General features: G+C 42.6%; 1 protein-coding gene across 4 annotated transcripts in view; it reads right to left on the bottom strand.

Moving 5' to 3' along the window:
• TMEM242 (transmembrane protein 242) overlaps nt 1–3,521 on the bottom strand; it is a 34,184-nt gene extending 30,663 nt beyond the window's left edge. For all 4 annotated transcript variants that reach the window (XR_001889260.1, XM_017892387.1, XM_017892388.1 and 1 more), the window contains exons 1-2: nt 2,673–3,521; nt 1,968–2,068 (exon numbers count right to left, since the gene is read on the bottom strand). Coding sequence is in view for 3 of the 4 variants with exons in the window: in XM_017892387.1 (XP_017747876.1) it covers nt 1,968–2,068; nt 2,673–2,760 (189 nt within the window). In the remaining variant the exon portion in view is untranslated. The remainder of the gene's footprint in view (nt 1–1,967; nt 2,069–2,672) is intronic.
• Between the last annotated feature and the right edge of the window lie 19,198 nt (nt 3,522–22,719).

Consider the following 22,719-nt stretch of genomic DNA (forward strand, 5'->3'; position numbering starts at 1 on the left):
TTCACTCGAAAGCTTGAATTTTATCAGTGGCAATAAATACTGACAACTGTTTGCTTGAAAAGCCAAGCTCATTTTATTCATTATTAAGATGTCTGCCAAATACCCACTTCGGAATAAGCATAGTTTGTCAGTTGTTCTTTCAAGGAAAAATGATATTCTATAGGAAAAAAGTGGCTAGTTAGGCTTGAAATTCAATTGCTTTTCTAGAGAAAAAATCCTACTTCAGTATAAAATAGAAATGCTTTATGTATTTCCCATTTCTTGCTTTTTTTTTCTTTTTTCTTTTTTTTGAGATAAGAGTCTCGCTCTGTCGCCCAGGCTGGAGTGCAGTGGCACGATCTCACTGTAAGCTCCACCTCCCGGGTTCACGCCATTCTCCTGCCTCAGCCTCCAGAGTAGCTGGGACTACAGGCGCCCAGCACCACACCCGACTAATTTTTTGTATTTTTGGTAGAGATGGGGTTTCACCATGTTAGCCAGGATGGTCTTGATCTCCTGACGTTGTGATATGCCCGCCTCGGCCTCTCAAAGTGCTGGGATCACAGGTGTGAGCCACTGCGCCCGGCCTTGTATTTCTCATTTCTTTACATAGAATATTAAAAAGAGGTTTATTCGAGGGTCATGATTTAATACAATTATTTTATTTCTTCAACAAGGGCATTCTTAAGTAATGCTGGCTTTAAAAAACACAGGTACTTTGTAATGAAGAACACAACGACTTTCAGCACAGTTTGGTGCTACTGCCTTAGTTAGATCAAGGTATCAGTAGTTTTATTCTCCACTGCCTCTGTACCATTAGTACAAGCATCTTACTATCATTATGAAAATAGTTCTGACTTCATGGACCCAAGGATCAAGGATCAGCAGGGTTCTGTGGACCACAGTTTGAAATACTGTTAGACCCTGAAGGGCATTTGTGATGATCAAATCTCAGAACAATAAAACAGGATGGAAAGTTGTGAATATGTGTACGTGCTCCCCCCAGCCCCAGAGAATCCCTAGTTTTCATTAGATTATTAAAATGATCAGTAAGCCAAGGATTAACATAACTTAGATTTAGAAATCAACCAAAACTCTACTGTTAAGGCACTACTTTGGTTTCTACCACAAAATATATTTCTGCTCTGAAAACATTCTATAACATAGAGAGAAAATGACCCACAAGGTCCATAGCAGTGATTTAGGAAGCTCCATATAAGTATTCAGAGGGGATCCAAGCACACTTTAAATGTGGTCTCTTGCCATTATGGTATCAATAAGGCTTAAGTATGATTATTAAACATAAATATAAGTTGGAAAGGAAACTTTTTATGATGTTTTACATAACACTTTTCCTCCATAGCACACATCAAATTGTAATTACACAGTTATTTGTGTGAATATTTATTTTTGAGACAGAGTCTTGCTCTGTCACCCAGGCTGAAGTGCAGTGGTGCGATCTGGGCTCACTACAACCTCAGCCTCCTGGGTTCAAGTGATTCTCCTGCCTCAGCCTCCCGAGTAGCTGGGACTACAGGAGTGCACCACCACGCCAGGCTACCCAGCTAATTTTTGTATTTTTAGTAGAGATGGGTTTTCGCCATGTTGGCCAGGCTGGTCTCAAACTCCTGACCTCAGGTGATCCACCCCTCTGGGCTTCTCAAAGTGCTGGGATTACTGGCGTGAGCCACAACACCCGGCCCAAATTTAGATTTAAAGTCATGTTGTGAATAGGAAATGTACCAGACAAGCTTTCAAAGTCTTGTTCTGCTAAAATTTAAGAGAGCACATAAGCACATCTTTCTAAATGAAAATAAAGACCATTGGTTAATTTGTACATTTCTAGAATCCATGAGCGTATATAAATTCACATCTTAAAGCAATGTGGAAAGCCATCAATATTTTCTTTATTTTTTCTATGCAAAAGCTGCTGTATATTGTAAACAATAACAATAACGATGCTATGAATGGATTTCAGTGTCACCAACCTTATTGAACCATTCAGGGCTTTTCTTTTTAGCCAATGATAATGTTGTAATAAATCCAGCTAGCATTCCCGCTGCAGCAACAGTACCAAGGAAAATTCCACCTGCCAAGAGTTTCAGGGAGGAGGGGGGATATTTCAAAAATTAAATAAAAAGAGGTTAAAAAGACGTACAAAAGTAAGTTTAAGATACTATTCGAGTTACAATCAAAATCACTTTTGAAATTCAAGAAACATGGCTAAGCAGCTCTTGCTAACAGTAAACGCCAGTGGCTGAGAAACTCGCGTGACCTCACGACCTCTGGTTCCTTGAGTCATTCCGAGTTATTATTCCCGAGCGCAGAGAATAGGCTCAGCTTCCCTTCCCCCTCTCCCCTGGGACCACGGCGTGAAGTTTCTCACGGGGAGATAGAGACGATGGCAATCAGAAAAGGCAAGGCTCGAGAACAGCTGCAGAGGTGACGGGGAAATATGGCACGCCCAGGAGAATAGTTGGCGGGATCTGCCCCCCGCCCCGCCCAAGGGGAGACTCCACCCAGCAAGCTACCTACCCGCTCTGGGGCCGCCAGACTCCGCGGGCTAAACTCAGGGGCAAGCCCAAGCTAAGGGCTCCCAAAGCGGGATGTGTGTGTGAATACCCGCCCCAGCGCAAGCCAGGGTCCGGGGTTAGCTCGCCCCAACGCCCGCACCTCACCACAGCACACCTTACCTTTGACCAGGAAAAGCCGGTCATCCGTGGACCCCGGAGCCTCCAGCCCAGAGGCCGGCTGCCCAGTTCCAGCGCCCGCTGTCTCCATGCTTAGGTCGCCTCTAGTGCGTCCGTCCCCAACTGGGCACGGGTGGAAGCGAGAGCGAGGCGGAGGAGAAAGGTTCCGCTGCCGCCTCCTCCTGTGCAATCTGAAGAAGGGTCCGGAGTGCGGCCGCTGTCCCCAAACCCTCCTCCCGCGCCCAGGCAGGGAAGACGTGCTGTGCCCAGCGCCGAGGGCGATGCCCTCCAAGGCCGTCTCCTAGGGAGGATCACTTTATTTCTCCAAGGAGATCATTGCTGGACTTAAGTGATTGCTTTGGCTGTTTGAAAGAACGCTCAGCCCCGACTGTAGGAGGCAGTGGGTCGCAGATTGCGCCAGGATTCCAGGCCCCGCCTGCTGTGAGACCTTGGAGCTCATTTTCCTGATCAAGCTTACATTGTGTCCAACGATTTGGCCAACGCTAACACTCCACGATTCTAAAACGCAGGCCTTGGTCTTCTGTCTGTACTTTTCTAGGTAACTTCCTAACAGTGGTGAGGAAAGGTGTAAGTGACAGGCTTTCTCCCTGGAGGACAGCCAGCCACCTGGCTCTGCGGTGACGGGTCCCCTCGCCGCGGTGTGAGTGCTTCGCCTCCCTCGGGAAGTGGAACACTTACTGGATGACCGAATGAAGGTACCACCCCCGAGAGGAGAGCGAGGCCCGCTCGAAGGCCTTGCAGAGCTGCCGGGAACGTTGACAGCTAGCAGGTTTGGTCTTCTGCCGGAAGGCTGGTTTGCCCATTCTGTAAATGGCCATGGACAGGAGGAGGCTAGTGGTGATAGAAAATCTTTTCAGCCTCTCAGAGAACAATAACATCTTGTAAAATAAGGCGGTCTCTCTGCCATTTGTCCTGCCCCCCAGCACTGGAGGACATGAGCTTCCTGAGGATGGAGATGGGACTTAATGTTCAGTTTATATCCCCCAGCTTTCAGGTATTACCTGGTTACCAACAACAAATGCATGTTGGATGGAAGAGCAAATGAATGCATCTATTTTTGCATCAGTGAAGTGCAGTTAATAACTCAAACCTGGGCTCGGGTCCTAAACCGCTTCTCAGGTTTGTGAACTTGGAGTAACTTAGCCCCTCTATACCTCAGTTTCCTCACCTGTAAAATTTAAAAACTGATAGTAGGCCAGGCACGGTGGTTCACGCCTGTAATCCTAGCACTTTGGGAGGCTGAGGCAAGTGGATCACCTGAGGTCAGAAGTTCGAGATCAGCCTGGCCAACATGGGGAAACCCCGTTTCTACTAAAAATGCAAAAACTAGCGGGGCCTAATGGTGTGGGCCTGTAATCCCAGCTACTCGGAAGGCTAAGGCAGGAGAATCGCTTGAACCCAGGAGGGAGAGTTTGCAGTGAGCTGAGATTGAGCCATTGCACTCCAGCCTGGGCGACAAGAGCAAAACTCTGCCCTCCATCCCCCGCCTCCAAAAAAAAAAAAAAAAAAAAAAAAAAATTGATAGTACCTAACTCAGGATTGCTGTGAGAATTAAATGAAGCAACATCTATAAAGAAGTTAGCACAGTGCCTGGCACACATAAATATTCAATACATGTTACCTTTAACTATTACCACCTGTGATTCCAGTAGCTATTTTGCTGCATTGCCTATGGGGATTTTTTAACATGATGGATTACCGAGGTCTGCCATGGATTACTACTCTGAAGGCCTGCGGGTGGCAGGACAGAATGTAAAAGCTCCGTGGGGGTTCTGAGGATAAAAAACTACTGCTCTGCTCAAATTTTTGTGTGGATGAGATCACACAGAATGTATGTGACCTTTGGATTTCCTGGAAACACAATGTCAGTATCTGAAAGGGCTTTTAAGCTGGTAAATGCTGTGCTAATTTGTTGAAGGACCTATCCTTTTTCCTTCCCCTCATACATAACAGTGACTATAGCTGCTAACGTGTATTGAGTGCTTTCTATATATCTGACATTGCACTAAGTGCTTCAAGTACATTATCTCATTTATTTCTCTCCATAAACTCAGAAAGACTAACTTGCTCAAGCTCACACAGCTGTTAAGTGGCAGAGACAGGGCTTAAAAGCAGGTCCTTCCTTATCCACTGTGCCAGTGGTCCTCAAGTGTGAACGAGAATATTGGAATCACCTGGAAGGCTTATTGAACTCAGCTTTCTGGGCCCCATTCCCAGAGTCTGTGACTCAGTGGGGGCTGAGAACGTGTATGTCTAAGTTTCCAGGTGATGCTGTTGCCACTGGTTCCACTTTGAGAACGTCTTCTCTGTGCCTTCCCCTTATGGATTACACCTCTTAAAACCCACACCATACACTTTAACGCTTGGAAATCTGTTTTCCCAAGACTGCTTAGGGAGAAAAAGTGCAGACTCCTCCACTCTCTTCTTTGCAGTCCCCTTAGAAAAGAGCAGAAACTTATTTTATTTTATTTTATTTTATTTTATTTTATTTTATTTTATTTTATTTTAAGGATTAAGCTGGGTATAGTGGCTCAAACCTGTAATCCTAGCACTTTGGGAGGTTAAGTGCAGATCACTTAAGGTCAGGAGTTTCAGATCAGCCTGGCCAATATGGCGAAACCCTGTCTCTACTAAAAATACAATTAGCTGAGTGCGATGGCGGCACCTGTAATTTCAGCTACTCGGGAGGCTGAGGCAGGAGGGTCCCTTGAACCCAGGAGGCAGAGGTTGCAGTGAGCCAAGATCACGCTGCTGCACTCCAGCCTGGGTGACAGAGCAGACTCTGTCTCAAGGTGATGATCATAATAATAATTTAAGATTTATATCACTACTTACTGTAAGGAACAGAAGGGAGATAACAGATCTTGAAATCTAGGGAAGTTACAGAGTCCTGCATTCCAGAGCCTGCCTCCATTGAAAGTAACTGCACATCCTAGGAAACTGGTGTCTGCTTTGTTCTGGATGTTGCAGCTCACAAACCTCTACCTTCTTTCCAAATCCCCAAAGTAAAAGACACTCTTCCTTTTTTCTACTTGAAAACTTGTTTTCCCAGTATACACAGGGCTGAAAAGGCAATTGACACAAACCAATGGTTTACACTTCAGCCTTAGATGAGCAATTTGCATTTTGAGGATCTTTGTGGGGTACACATGAAGGAGAGGAGGAGCTGTGAGTTCCTTGGTCAAGGCCTGTTTGTGGAGAGTACTGTGGCCCCATTTCTCACTAGCCTGGTCACCTGCCCTGTGACTTGCTGTGTGCCAGATCCTGGGAGATGGTGTTTCCAGAGCCTCGGAAACCTGCCACGCACTAGGACGGGAAGTCCCTGGCCCGGGGATAAGACCAAATTCCAGGCATCCCAAGTTGGAATGCTGAAAGAAAACATTTTTAAAAGACATGGTTTCCCAAGGTCTCATATCTCTACAGGACACTCAGTTGGGTACTTTGGGTACAATTTGATTAACTGCACTGCTCTAAGAATTCCACAATCCCACCCAGACTTGTTACTATAGGAAGATATGACACAAGCTCCAAACAAATGAGTTGTAGACATTCCAAGCACAGTTTCTTTTTCTTTTTTTATTATTATTATACTTTAAGTTCTAGGGTACATGTGCACAATGTGCACGTTTGTTACATATGTATACATGTCCAAGCACAGTTTCTTTGCAGAATGGGGACTTGAGTTCTGAAATAGCAGGGCAGCATTTCCAAGTGTGGAAACCAGAGATTAGAAAGTCACAGAGTTTTGTTGCTTCATGCAGCACCAGCAGGACTGATATTTCAATGGAAGCACGGTACCCTTCTAGAAAAAGGTAATGGAAATCTCTTGCAAGCTGAGGAGGCTACTGGGAAAGCAGGTTTATCTGAGACGGATGCTGTTGCTATTTCAGTGTTTGTTTTAGTCAGCTGAAAGTTCATGCCAGGGACACATTTGACCACATTCTTATTTCAAACGTTTTGGCTCCTGTAGATCCTGTTTCAGATGTTGACAGCTAGAAACCTGTTAGCTCTACGGTTCCCGGAATTTGGATAGCCCTAGCTCTAGCTGGTTTTGAATTCTGATGAACTTTTTTCCCCATCACTTTTTAAAACATTTCTTCAGAGCTTCAATCTCTCCATGTTTAATGTATGAGGCTGAATTATTTTAAAAATCTGATAAGGGTCACATCATTGTTACTGCTACTTGATATAAGATAGTTGTCAAGAATATAGGCCACATGCAGTGGCTCATGCCTGTAATCCCAGCACTTTGGGAGGCTGAGGCAGGCAGATCACCTGAGGGCAGGAGTTTGAGACCAGCCTCACCAACATGGCGAAACCCCATCTCTACTAAAAATACAAAAATTAGCTGGCTGTGGTGGCAGGCACCTGTAATCCCAGCTACTCAGGAGGCTGAGGCATCAGAATCTTTTGAACCCAGGAGACGGAGGGTGCAATGAGCCAAGATCATGCCATTGTACTCCAGCCTGGGTGACCGAGCAAGACTGTCTCAAAAAAATTATATATATATATATTTGTGTGTGTGTGTATGTGTATATGTGTGTATATATATAACATTTTATATATATAAATATATAATACGTATATTATATATTCTATATTCATATATATAGCAGAGATCTTTAAAAGTTATTGCCAAATTAAGTGTGTGCACAGAAGAAAAGATCTGGACTTTACACTGAATTATTAACAGAGGCTACTCTGACAGAGGGAGGAGGTGAGTGTTCTATCTGTATCTCTTCTACTTTCTGCCTTAGTAAGTAAAATGCTGACCAAAGCCACATTTTTACATATTTCTATAATGTTTGCAAAATTTTTAATAAGGGACATGTATTACTTTTGTGAGAAGGGAAAAACGGAAGGAAAACAAAATAGTTTAAATATGTATCACCTTGTTTAAAGGATGAATTTTCGTTTAAATAGAAATGGTATGTAGGTTTCCAGGGTAACTCGTCAAACTCTCCAGCAGGATACCCAGTGATAACATTCTTGGAAAGCGAGGGAATGAGAGCAAGATGCATTATGTCATAAGGAGAAGCTCTGGGCTGGCCTGAGAGCCCCCGTGGTATCTGCACCTTCGAGTTTGCTGCTCTCAGGCCTCTTGAATTCTTCCCAATATCTGCTCTGAATCCCCAGAGCTACAGCTCCTTCGAAATGGCATTAATACGATCAATACTGTGCAGTGGAAATGGTAAGTATGGTAATAACTCCTCTTGAGTGAGCTGAAACTAGCTTGAGTCTCATTACTCATTTCCAGTTTCTCATTACTTATCTTTTAGAATCATATTCTGTAACTGCCTCAGGCTGAATAATATGTCTGTCTTTACCACAGTAAATGAGAGTTGCCATTATATATTCCTCCATTCAATTTTTCTTACTGTGGAGTATATCTTTCCTATCTCTTTCTGTGCTATCAGTTGAATTGTTACTGTTAATGAAAGACTAGAGATCTTTTCGAGAGCTGTTATATTTCATAAGCCACTAGATATTATAAAAGAGTGATGCATATAATTTCCTTTAGCTATGTTTCTCTATCTTCTTGTGAGGATCGAATAAGATCATGGATGTTCAAGCATTTTGTAAACTGTCGAGTATTCTGGCAATGTAAAGCATTGTTATTTTTAGTCCTGTGTATGTCCCAGTTATAGAAAAGACTCTTAGCATTCCTAAAAGCCAAATATATTTCCATCTATGCATTATCATTTTGCCAGTATTTCATATACAAGGACATATGTTACACTCACATTTACTATTAAAATCTGCGATAACCACTTGTGTCATTAAAGGCATCTTATGTTTATTGTATTTATTGTTAAGAATCTATCCTATTTTGATATATTAAAGACTATAAATTATAAAATGATTTAAACACAAGTACTATCACATGTATGATGAGAGTGACCACATAAAGTAGTAAGACCTTTTCTGACCAAATACTGTGTTTAGATTGACTTTATTTTTTATTGACACAGCAAGTATTTACTGAGCACTTCTTATGGTCTTAAGTGCAGTTTCACTCTAGTGAAGTAAAGAGACACAGTCCTTGGCTCATTGGAGCTTATAATTCCATAGCCCTTAATTTTCTCAGAATTTCATCAAAACATCTTTTTGTTTGAACCTTTGCAGTTGATATTCTTTCTTGGTCTTCTATTTTCTGCCTTAATAAGTAAAATAAGGTTTACTTCTTTCTTAAAAACTATGCAGTGCTTTAAGTCACTTCTCTGAATATCAACTGTTACTGTAAATGTTGATATAGAGGGCTTAAGAGGTTGGTCTGCATATATACCAAACCCAGACTGTCCTGTCTTGGAATTCAGAGGGGCCTGTGGGGAAGGGACTAGTTCCTAGAAGTAGGTTCAGCAACTGAGGCCTAGAGAAAAAACTCAAAAGCAAGATGCAGCTGTCCCTGGGGGACAAAGCACATGCCAGGGGGTCATGGCAAGAGAGTTTTCAGTCCAGGTGACCTAGTTGTGAGATGAAGTGGAAGGATTTTTAAGTAGGTAACAGGGCATCCTGGAATCCAGGGCAGGGAGGGAGTTCAGAACTTCAGGCAGGAAGACTGGTGTCACCAAGAAATTTGTCCATGGGTAGCAGAGTCACAGCCCCTAGGCAGAACTGAAGACCTAGAGATAGTAACTGGTAATTGTGCAAGACACAAAACCAGCTAAAATAGCAAGGAAATGAAAAAGAGACCGTTTGTCAGGAGCCCAGTTATCAGACCTGGATCACTGTGATAGAGTCAGACATACTCTGATGTTGAGTCAGCAAGGCAAATTGAGAGGCTCAGGTCCAGAAGTACATGCTGATTGAGGTCAGGATGATGGCTGGGTCTGCAGGTAGGAATGGGAGTTCAACCTTACAGGGGTGGGAGGCTCAAGGAAAGGGAGGGAAAGAAACAGGGATCTTGCCTTTAGTGGTACAACTTGTTCATCTGCATGAGGGCCTCCATCTTGGGGGATATGGAACAGGTTGAGTCGGGAATCCAGCCCACATTTTGTTCACCAAAACCTTGTGCTCTGGTGCTGGAATCCAGCAGCCCTGGGGAAGGTGCACCTTTCTGGTTCACACACACAAAAGTACCACATGGGCCAATATTGGCTTTGGAAACCTTGTATTTAGATGCTAGAAACCAATTTAAAATATCCCAGCTGCTGGGAGTATATCTCATATCTCAAGTGTAGTAAGTCAGAAAAAAAAAAAAATTCACAGGCTTCCAAAGTACCCAAGGCTGCAGTCTTAGAAACCATGGTATGGTTAAAGAAGTGAGAAAATGTGTGTAGATTCAAAGTGTCTTTAGGATTCAGAGAATGGGGCAGATAAATATTGCTTCTGAGAGGTGCAAGCATGCTCAAGTTACTTGAATTTACATTATTCTGGAAAAATATATACACGACCCTTGGACACATTTTTATAATTTTTGTCTTCACCAAATCTTCCTCTCTGCATTGCAAGAGAATTGTCTACAGTTACTTCCCGTTGGGTAGCATACTTATATTTTAGTAACACTTTATTGGGATTTGACCCCTTTGATTTAATCTTGCTTATAAAAGTAATAACCTCTTAGAATGTTATTATACAGCCTGATAAAATATTTACTATCTAGTAAATTACATATCATTTAGATGATAGTGTTTTATTTAGGTCAACTGTTCAGGGCCCAATGCCCTTTTAAAACAGTCAAAGCATTTGATGGATTCATTGCTGAGTACACTATAAATAAATGCTACCTCAAATTCCAGACAATGAACATGTGCTAGGGGATATATCAGAGCTGCTGTTAACAATGCCTCTTTCAAGGTGATAGAAAGAGTCTGGACTTGTCAGTTGTCTGGAAGCCAGGGTCTAGTTTCCAGCCCTGTCAGTGACGAGGAAGGATTGTCTCCATGTTTCTTTTTCCTTTTTTTGAGATGGAGTTTTGGTCTTTGTTGCCCAGACTGGAGTGCATTGACATGATCTTGGCTCACTGCAACCTCCACCTCCCAGGTTCAAGTGATTCTCCTGTCTCAGCCTCCAGAGAAGCTGGGATTATAAGTGCGTACCACCACACCAGGGTAATTTTTGTATTTTTAGTAGAGGTGGGGTTTCACCATGTTGGCCAGACTGGTCATAAACTCCTGACCTCAGGTGATCCACGCCTTGGCCTCCCAACCATGTTTCTTAATATGGGCTTCATTTCCTTCCTCTGTAAAGTGAGGGAGGGATTGAATAGATACGCACTTTATCCAAGTATATTTCACGGCGTGCCAGTTCCAGAAGCTGTTAGGTTTTACCTGGACCAAAAACCAAAAAAACAGATTCTGTGATCAAATAAGTTTGGAAAACAAAATCTCACAGAATTGTTTGCTTCAGAGCCTCTCAGAGTCTTCAAGAGGAGGGCACAGTAAGCATTGATTCTGTAACTTATTTGACCAACAACTCTTTGTTTAGGAACATCTTGTGGCTCATACATCTTAGAATATAGATTCAGAAAATACTGACCTACTTGGTCACTAGGATTCTTCCTAGTTCCCAAACTCTGTGCTTCTAGTTAAGTTTGGAGAAATGAGACTGTTTCCTGTTGAGGACAGAGAGCAATGCCCCCTCTCTCTTGCTGCTCATGGTAAGATCTAAAAGTTAGTGATGTCTCCACTCAGAAAATTTGTCTGAACCAGAAGAGTGGTCAGAATAGCAAAGACCAAATTTCATGATGAAGTTGAAGCTTTCCTTCTACTTAAGCCAAACATAATATCTCACTTTCCCATGTCAAATTCAGAGCTTTTCTTCACATTGTGAGAGAGAAGAAAGAGAGCTATTTGCTAGGGGGAAAAGCCAAAATATTCATGAATAATCTACTTCATTCCAATCAATTAGGAAGAAAAACGCAGTCCGCAAAGCATATTCTGAATTGGTATAGTTGAGAGACCAAAATAGACTGGCACACAGTAGAATTAGATTTACTATTTCCAGCCTTGCTATATATTTATCCTTATTTGGTTGTCTTTTGCAGAGTTGCATGACTATGGAAATGAGAGTGACCTTGGGTCATGTAGCTGATCATCTTGTATCCAAGAAGGATTTCTCTCAAGTTCTCCTAATTACAGATTCAGCAGCGGGTCTATTGTGACTCCTGATTTTAGAGTGCATTCTGCCTTACACACAGTTTCTCTTACAGTAACCAGGTACCCATTGTGCTGTGGTTGTGGTAGTAGCATGTACTGGAGAAATTTGATGATGTGTTGAATGCTAGTCATATCCTCAGAAAAATGGCCAGGCATGGTTCCATTTGCAGGAGTGGCTGTGTTTCATCTCACATGGCCCACTTACCTGACCAAAACGAGTTGAACCACAGTCACCACCAGACCCAAAGACAGCCAATGTATAGGCCAGCAGCTCTGCCTAGTGGGAACCACATTTATTGATGGTCCACCCAATCTGCAACACACGATGTCCTGATGAATTCCTCTCTCCTGGAACTCTATCTGCTCTTCCCTCTCCTAATGCCCTCACAGCCATCCTTCAAGGTACTAACCAGGCTTGCTTTCTCTGGCTCCCACACTGTCTTTCATGGGGATATCATGAAAGCCTGTATGGTGTCTTTGCTAGAATTGGAGAAACACACCTCTCTCATGTAAAATAGTTTTATGTAATGCATTAACCTCAATGCACACCTGCACACACAGTGGCCTGTGCAGTACATGCCGTCCCCATAACCACATGTGCCACTCACACCCTCTAGAAGCAAAAGCCCATAGGGTGCCATGAGCTGAGTGGCTGGCTATACTTCCTAATATTACTAATATAACGGTTTGTTCTGAAACCCCAGTCTCACCCCAGCCCACTGTGTGTTCCACTCCAGGAGTCAGATATAATTCTAGGCCCTGGTTTTTTCTGGTGTATGCTGCTCTATTGTAGTGGCTGCACCCATAACTGACCACATCACAGATGGGTCACATGGAACTCTGGACAATATTCTTTCAGCCGATCTTTGACAAGGTCCTTCCTTTCATCACCTTATCAATAAGACTGGTTACATTTGAAGCTGGTTGACCACCTATGCCTGAAGAAGAGTGATTTATGTATCACCTGGAAGGAGACACCTGAGGTCACACCACAGGTCTCTCCTCAGCCCTGGCCATTTCAACGTATTTATAGGCAACTTAGAGCTAGAGCTAGAAGGGAGGCTATTAAATTTTTTGTAAGGCACAAAACAAGAAGGTTTGCTTATTTGATGAATGAGAGAAATGTCTCAAGATTACTTAGCTAGACAAGAACAAAAGTCAATCACACATAAAATGAACTTTAACAGGGATAAATCCAATTTTCAGAAAATATACAAGTGCAGGATAGGAGAGATTTGACCTGCAGCACTTCCCGAGACAAAGACACGGACAATTTAGTTGGCGATAATGCTGAAACAGCGGAGGTCATTGTGCGCCTGCCTAGAAGTCTCTCCCGCTCATTCCCATCTGTTCTGGGGCCACCGTGGAGGAAGCGTCCTCCAAGAGCAGGCCGGCGAAGGGAGTGACAAGGAAGGTGAGAAGCCTTAGCCAGCTTATCTAAGAAGAAATCATTGAAGGAGGTATATTTAGGTTGGAGAGAGAAGAATTGGGAGGCTGGTACCTCTCTCAGGAGGCACAGAGAGAAGTTATATTGGGTAGACCATGTCTCTACACATTTAAAATTTAAAAATTTGAAACGTCCCCAAAATGGAATTAGGTACTTTCTGAGCAAAAAATGAACATCTTTGTATGTCAACAAATATACCTCTGCAACAGCAGGTTCATAAATACATTTTTTGTATTAATATGTACAAAGCGATGTAGAAGACATTTCTCCACTGAGGGACAGGTTAGAACTTGCAAGATGGCTTATGCCACACAACATGGGCCAGCTCAGCTCTGCTGTCTATGAAACTTTCTTTTGTCAGCAGAGCAAGAGTAGATTTATCTCTCAGGGGAAAAATTACATTAATTAGGCTCATAAGTGAATGCCAACTTAATATAGTGTAATGAAAAGTATGGCAAAAGAACCATAATGGGAAGCCAGATAACAATCAGAAAGTTGCAGGGGACACCCTTCTTTGAGGTTCTGGCAGATTAATTAGACAAATAATAAGTAAGGAAAAACCTTTAGAATGATTGAGGATTCAGTGAAGTTTCCAGCTGTAAAAGAAATCTTAATAAAAGTTTTAACTTTTCTATACATTAGCTATACCCCATTAAAATACAAAACAGAGGGGAAGAAATCCACTATGTGATGATCACAACACTTTACTGACACAAACAAGAAGACTTGACTCCATCATGCTTCTGCCCTAGAAGTCTTTTTTTTTTCTTTTTTGAGACGGAGTCTCACTCTGTTGCCCAGGCTGGAGTGCAGTGGTGCGATCTCGGCTCACTGCAACCTCTACCTCCCGGGTTCAAGCGATTCTCCTGCCTCAGCCTCCTGAGTAGCTGGGATTACAGGCTCCTGCCACCACGCCTGGCTAATTTTTTTGTATTTTTAGTCGAGACGGTTTCACCGTGTTGGTCAGGCAGGTCTCGAACTCCTGACCTCATGATCCGCCCACCTTGGCCTCCCAAAGTGTTGGGATTACAGACGTGAGCCACCGCACCCGGCCTAGAAGTCTTAGTCACACAGGTTGTTAATTATTCTCCTTTATGTTATAAATGTAATGCAATTCCTGTTGAAATCCATATAAGATCTTCTTTTGTTATTGTTGTTGTTGTTTTGTTTTGTTTGAGATGAAGTTTCACTCTTGCCAGCCAGGCTGAAGTGCAATGGCACCATCTAGGCTCACTACAACCTCCACCTCCCGGATTCAAGCGATTCTCCTGCCTCAGCCTCCCGAGTAGCTGGGACTACAGGTGCGGGCCACCACACCTGGCTAATTTTTGTATCTTTTAGTAGAGACAGGATTTCACCATATTGTCCAGGCTGTTCTTGAACTCCTGACCTCAGGTGATCCACCTGCCTAGGCTTCCCAAAGTGGTGAGATTACAGGCATAAGCCACCATGCCCTGCCTCAAATAAGATCATTTTTAAACCTTATCAGAATGATTCAAAATTCATCTGAATAATAAACATCCAAGAAAGGTCAACATTTTGTTGAGAAAGCACTATGATGAGAGGGACTTGCCCCACAAAGTTAAAGTGCATGGTACTTTGCATTAATTAAAGTACTAACTATAGCCCAGAATAGGAATCTAGATCTGCAGAACAGAATACTAAGGGCCAAAACGCACTTAAATGCATCTCATAACTTAGTGAACACGTGGATTATTTCAAATCAGAGGAGAAAGTTCAAAAATGATTTGGGGACAAAATGAAACAATAAAAGTAATAGAAAAAATATAGATAAATATCTACTGAAACAGGTTAATAAATAAGTTGGGAAGAACTTTTAAAGCATGAAACCAAGAAATAAATGTAGGTCAGTTTGACTACATAAAGTCTTAACACTGCTCTACAGCAGACAGAGTAAGTTTGCTCACCTAATCCTATGCCTTCTTCGCCCTTGCCAGCCTCTTCCTAACTGTTGGGAGTGGCCATGAAATCGGTTTTGGCCAATGAGACATAAGCAAGGGTCGGCTGGTCTTGTCCCTTCCTCCACTCTTCTTCCTTCTGCCTGGAACACAGACCTGGTGGTCATTTAATGATGATAAGGTGACAAACGGGAGGGCCACGAGAGGACGGGGATGTGGGCCATCACGTTGTCAACTGTCTGAATCAGGTCCAATAACTGCCTCTCTATGAGATGCTTGTTACATGAGATAATAAGTCCCCTTTAAGACAGTGGAGCTGGGTTTTCTATTTCCTGAAGTTAAATTCATTCCTAACTGATTCTGAGCTTAAGGCAAAACACCGTATCGCAGCAAAAGGCAAATAATAAAAATATTTGTACGATGGATCACAAAAGTTCATATTATTCGTATAAAGACCTCTGTAAATAAGCAAGAAAGCTATAGATATTCCATTGTTTAGAAAGGAGGCAAAGATTACAGAGTAGGAAGATTTTAAAAATAAGAAATTCAAGTGTCTAATAAATTCATGAAAACATTTCAACCTCACGACAAATTAAAACAATAGCCTAATGATTCATCACCTATAAAACTGGCAAACATTGGAACGATTACCACATTACTTTCTGGAAAGCAGTCTGGCAAAATGTATCAGAAGTTTTGGAATGTCCATGCCCTTTGAGAATCTGTGCAGGGAAATGGTTAAGGAGTTGCAAAGATTTGCTACAAGGATGTCTCCAACAATGCTGTTAATAATTGCAGAAGGATGGAAATGAAAGAAATGTGCATGAGAGCTTTGTTAAATAAATTATAGGATTGACCCCGTACAAAAATAATATGTATTTATGAACCTGCTGTCCTAGAGGTATATTTATTGATATACAAAGTTGTTCATTATTCATTACTAAGTGAATAGCACATTGAAAAACCCCCCAGTAAGGACGAAACATTTCTATTTTTGTTAATGTGTGTATTCGTATATTTATGTGCCTGAAAAATGGCATGGAAGAAAATATATCAAGGCATTAATGTTATCCCTGGGCTTGGCCCATATTTTCTGATTATTTCTGTTATAAACATGTATTACTTTTGAAATAAGAAAATTATTACTATAAAAATATTTCTTGGTAAATACGGAATTGAAACATGGGGAATTAGAATTGATTATTTAATGGCATCAGGCTGAGATAAGCTGAGGTGTTTGTTTCATGGTAAGGATATTGAAACATTCCAAGCAATTCAAGCTTGTTTTTCTGCAAGGAAATTCATTGAGCACTGTTGACATCTGCTTTGAGGATGAGCTTTGGTGGCCTTTTCTGATGAGTGCATTTTGCTTCAGATAGTTTGATATACTCAGTCCAGCCAAAGACAAGTCCTACAGCTTTCAGGATACTTCTGGGTTTTGCTTTGCTTTGGGTTTTTGTTTTGAGACAGGGTCTCCCTCTGTCGCCCAGGTTAGAGTACAGTGATGCAACTTGGGCTCACTGCAACCTCCCCCTCCCAGGCTCAAGCAATCCTCCCACCTCAGCCTCCCAAGTAGCTGGCACTACAGGCATGAGCCACCACACCTGGCTAATTTTTGTGTTTTTTTGTAGAGATGGGTTTTTGGCATGTTGCTCAGGCTGAGGGTACTTCTGTTTTTAAGGTAGGTAACTTTGTATTTCTTTGTTATTCCGTCCAAGTGATTTAAAACTTAACTCTCAGGAGTATCTTATTTCTCTTATTTCCAAGATTTTTGTGGGGAGGGAGGGATGAGAGTATGCCTCATGATAACCCCTAAATATTGGCTGAGAGATAAGTGTTGGATTCCCATAGGCAGGTAATTAGTCTTTGCCTTAAGAGTAATGAGAAGGCAAATGACCAAGAACAATATGATCCTTTGGTAGCTTGATTCTGCCAACTCCTGTGCTAACGACTTCTAACTTACCATTTTTCACATTTCTGAATCCATCAAGCCATGAGTAAGAATTACATTTCCTTTGCTGTATTTCTCAATTTCACTGAAATACTAAATCCTAAAAATGATTATTTCCCTTATGGCAATTACCATCATGACCTTGCAAAAACCACATGTGCCAGCTGGAACTTCTCCAGAATTTATTTTTTCACGAAGGAAAATATTTTGTTAAACTAAGAGCATGACTGATAGCAAAGTAGGATGCATGGGAAAATATTGAAGTTTATTATCACTACATCTGTTGCCAGGGGCCTATCAGGAAATAGAAAACCCCTCAGCTGGTTCAGCGGAAGTTTCTTTCTTTGTTTATTTGTTTGTTTCCTAGACCGAGTCTCTCTCTGTCGCCCAGACTGGAGTGCAATGATGCGATCTCAGCTCACTGCAACCTCTGCCTCCTGGGTTCAAGCGATTCTCATGTCTCAGCCTTCCAAGTAGCTGGGATTACAGGCACGCACCATCACGCCCGGCTAATTTTTGTATTTTTTAGTAGAGCTGGGGTTTCACTATGCTGGCCAGGCTGGTCTAGAACTCCTGACCTCAAGTGATCTGCCCATCTCGGCCTTCCAGAGTGCTGGGATGACAGGCATGAGTCACTGCACCCGGCCTGTTCAGTGGAAGGTTCTTCAACCAAGGGACTATCACTAGGGATGTGGGCAGGGAGCTGATGAGAGGCTGAGGCATTCAGAGACTAGCAATACTGGGAAGCTGTTACAAACTCTGGGCCTCAAGGGAGATGGGGTGGGAGCATGGATGATCTGGCAGAGCCAGGAACTCCTGGAGGGATGTCACCACTCCCAGAACCAGGCACCAAAAGTGTGAAGGGAACAGAGAAAAAAATGCCCAGCTTCCTGCCCTAGGATGTCCTCTGGTGCCTCCCATTGACCCAATCTTAGCAGAAAGCAGCTGAAAAGGACCCCACAGGAGTTCTTTGGGGTGGAGAAAGGCCGAGAGGGTGAAGAACGGATCTGAAGGCACAGGTGGAGAATGACCAGCTCACTCCCTGAAGGAATGTTTTGTCCTTGAAAAGAGATAACGCTTCAAGTAAAATTTTGGCAATGCTTAGCTGTGCTTCCTCAAGGTTCAGCTGTGTGGTTTCAGGACCTTATAATTTTCAAAAGGTAATGAAAAACATCAGGTTCAGTGGAATCCCAAAGAAACATATTGTTAGGGATTAATGAATGTTTGTGTCCCTTCAAAATTCTTATGTTGAAACCCTTAATTCCAAATGTGGTGATATTTGGAGGTGAGACCTGTGGGAGGTAATTAGTTTTACATGAAATCATGAGAGTGAGGCCCCCACAATGTGATTAGTGTCCTTATAAGAAGAAACACCAGAGAGCATGCTCTCTTTCTCTCCATGTGAAGGCACAGCAAGAAGGTGGCTGTCTGCAAGCCAGGAAGCGAGCCCTCACCAGAATTCAACAGTGCTGGCACCCTGATCTCAGACTTCCAGCCTCCAGAACAATGAGCAATAAATTTCTGTTGTTGAAGCCACCTCACGGATGGCATTTTGTTATGGCAGCCCAAACTAAGATACATACCTAAAATGAAACATGCATATGTTGAAAGCAGTACTTGCCATCATGTATCAAGCACATGCTTGATGCCAGGCACTGTGCCAAGTGCTTTATCTGCCCAGAGTCATTTCATCCCCACATCTGCAGGGTAGAAACTGTGACCCCATTTGACATAGGAAAAATCTGTTGTCCAAGGAATTGTTCATCCATCCTCCAATGGCCAGGGTGGAAGCTTTCTGTCTCTTGAGGGCAGGCTGTTGTCACTGGTGATAGGTGCTGCCACAAACTGGGGCCCTCCATTCAAATGCCCAGAGTGGAGGGGGCAGTTGCTGTCCTTAGTCACAAGAGGGCTGGGACAGGCGGTTTGGGGGACAGGTGGTTTGAGGGACAGGTGGTTTGGAGGTTGGGCAGTTTGGGGGTCAGGCGGATTGCTTGCCTGTTGTCGAGCTTCTCTCACCAGGAAGACAGTAGGAACATGGCCAATCTTGTTCATCACTGTATCCACATAACCTGGCATACAGCAGGTGCTCAATAATGTTTGTGAAGTGAACACATGACCCCACCATATAGAATCAATGTTTGTAACTTACATTGTTTTCACTTGATGACTTTGCGGTTGTGCAAAAATCACCTTCAGTGAACAGAAATATACTTAAATTTTTTTTTAAATAAGTAGTGTAGAGGTGTATCTGAGCATGGCAACCGGTTGAAACTAGTTGCCATTTCCAATCTGAATCACTAATGTGAGCAGCCCAGCAGGGCAGGGTGTGGAAAGTGACACTGCACAGTGGGCTGGTGTCATCAGTGTGGTCATAGAGCCACAGTGCCACGACTGACATGTGCAGAACCTATCTGATGCCATTTAAATATTTTTTGGTTTCTATTAAATTGATTTTTATTTTTTGTAGAGATGAGATCTTGCTATGTTGCCCAGGCTGGTGTCAAACTCTTGGGGCTGAAGCAATCCTCCCGTCTCAGCCTCCCAAAGTGCTGGGATTACAGGCATCAGCCGCCACACGCAGTCATCATTTAAATGTCTGTGAGAGCCGTGGCCTGGCTATATAGGAAGATGAAAAGAATTCAAAGTCAAAATAGCAGTGACAGAGGTTGGGCGTGTTGGCTCATGCCTGTAATCCCAGCACTTTGGGAGGCCGAGGCGGGTGGATCACGAGGTCAGGAGTTCAAGACCAGCCTGGCCAATATGGTGAAACCCCATCTCTACTAAAATACAAAATTAGCTGGGGGTGTTGGTGCACGCCTGTAGTCCCAGCTACTGGGGAGGCTGAGGCAGAAGAATTGCTTGAACCCAGGAGATGGAAGTTGCAGTGAGCTGAGATTATGCCACTGCACTCCACACTCCAGCCTGCATGACCAAGCAAGACTCGATCTCAAAACAAACAAACAAACAAACAGTCAAACAAAACCAACAAACAAAACAGTAGTGACAGAATAGAGAAGTTTAACTGAAACCTTGGTTGAGGAGCTGGTTTCCACGTTCCACATCAGGCAGTAATGTTGAAAGAAGTTTGAAAGATTAGATAATGCTGTCACTTGAACCCAGGTTTCATGAGCTTTAAGATTAACACCACCTTCTGCAAGGTAAGGACTTATTTTCCTATATTGTCAGACTACCAGAAAAGCTCACTGGTCCATTGTTAGCAGCAGCAGCAGTAGTAGTGGTGGTAGCAGTAGTAATAATACTAGTAGTACTAGCAGCAGTAGTAGTTTTTACCATTGATCTGATTTTTTTTTTTACATAAAGAAAACCTGAACCCATGATATCATTTCAAAATAAAACCAAAGACCGGGCGCAGTAGCTCGTGCCTGTAATCCTAGCAATTTGGGGGGCTGAGGCAGAAGGATCGCTTGAGCCCAAGAGTTTGAGATCAGTCTAGACAACATGGTGAAAACCCATTTTTACAAAAAATACAATTAGCTGGGCATGATGGTGAGTGCCTGTGGTCCCAGCTACTCGGGAGGCAGAGGCCAGAGGATCGCTTAAGCCCAAGAGGTTAAGGCTACAGTGAGCTATGATTATGCCACTACATTCCAGCCTATGTGACAGAGTGAGACTCTGTGTCAAACAAAGACAAAGCAAAACAAAAACCGGGTGAACAACTTACACGTTCCTGTCCAAATGCCAAGTCTCCTGCAGTATTGTGTTCTGAGCCTGGCGAAGGTAAGTACAGGAAGTCATGTACAGGAGTAAGTCATGTACAGAAGGTACATGTAAGTCATGTACAGAAGGTAAGTACAGGAGTCAATGCTCTGGAAACTGACAGAACTAAGGAAGCGATACAAATGCTGGGAGAGAACAGACATGCTATAGTTAATTCCAGGTGCCTTAACCAGAAACAAGTGAGATCAGTTCATGGGCAGGTCTTGGAAACAGAGAACAGAGAAGCTGAGTTCAGCTGAATGAAGTACCTGTCCACATCCTAGGCACGTGCCTCTCACTGCCCCACCACTTTGGGCTTCTTGGAGTCAACATACTTCCTCAGCACAAGACTGTTTAGAATTCTTTTTAAATTGACAAATTAAATTTGTATATACATATGGTATACAACATGATATTTTGACATGTGTATATGTTGTGGCGTGATTAAATCAAGCTACTTAACATGTGCATTGCCTCACATGCTTAGCATTTTTTGTAGTAAGAACACTTAAAGTCTCTCAGCAATTTTCAAGTGTAAAATATATTATTATTAACTATAGTTACCATGATGTACAATAAATCTTTTGAACATTCCTCCTGTCTACCTGGAATTTTCTATCCTTTGACCAACATCTCTCCAATCTCTCCTCCCGCCAGCCCCAGCTTTTTAGTCTGATATAATCCTATTTGTTTATTGTTGCTTGTGTTTTTGGGGTCATATCCAAAAAATCGTTGCTCAGACCAGTGTCATAGAGATTTTCTCGTAGGTTTTCTTCCAGCAGTTTTACAGTTTCACTTGTTACATTTAAGCCTTTAAACCATGTTGAGTTTGTTTTTGTATATGATGTGAGATGAGGATCTAATTTCATTCTTCTGCACATGGGTAACCAGTTTTCCCAACACCATTTATTGAAGAGACTGTCCTTTCCCCATTGTGTGCTCCTGGCATTTTTGTCAAAACTCAATTGGGATGTGCCTGACACTGGTCAGTTTTGGTTGCAGGTAGGATTGCCTGGGACAAGTGCAGGCTCAGAGTTGGAGTCTCATGTAGGACTTGGCTGCCTGGCCAATAAGTGATTTGAACACCTTGGGAAGACAATCCAGGTTTTTTGGGGATAATGAAATTGTTCTTTCCATTGGTTAAACCATAGTTCTAGCCCTATAAAAGTTTAGAATTAGACATGGAGATGCTGAAGTAAACCATACTATATGATTTATACCTTTGTGTAAAGTCCAAGAAACCGCTGAGACAATCTGAGTGTACTTAGATTTTAAGTGTTTGTAATAAGAGAATTGGGTGCATTAGAACAAAGACAGCCTTGCTTGTGAGTCCACTTAAAATGCATAATTAAGTAATTATACATTTTGATTTCAGACATTATTTTAGATTGAGTTTAAATTTTGATTAGGCCAGGTGCTGTGACTCATGACTGTAATCCCAGCAGTTTGGGAGGCCAAGGGGAGGTGATCATCTGAGGTCAGGAGTTCGAGACCAGCTTGGACAACATGGTGAGACCTTGTCTCTACTAAAAATACAAAAATTAGCCGGGCATGGTGGTGCACACCTGTAATCCCAGATACTCAGGAGGCTGAGGTAGGAGAATCGCTTGAACCCAGAAGGCAGAGATTGCAGTGAGCTGAGATCGTACCATTGCACTCCAGCCTGAGCCACAGAGTGAGACTCCATCTGAAAAAAAAAAAATTTAAAAATTACTTTTATAAACGAATGTTTAAGTGAGCTTAAGAGTCACTATATTTACAGGCTTAATGTATTAATTTATTACCATTGTTAAGGATTTGGAATGGCTTTGCTCTTTAGGATAGGCATTTGAAGCAGTCCAAAGGAAAATGGAATATATTAAATTTATAACTGCAGTTTCACATATTTGAGGGAATT

Source organism: Rhinopithecus bieti, unplaced genomic scaffold (genome assembly GCF_001698545.2).
Source record: "Rhinopithecus bieti isolate Rb0 unplaced genomic scaffold, ASM169854v2 scaffold_20098, whole genome shotgun sequence".
In the NCBI taxonomy this organism is placed as follows: Eukaryota; Metazoa; Chordata; class Mammalia; order Primates; family Cercopithecidae; genus Rhinopithecus; species Rhinopithecus bieti.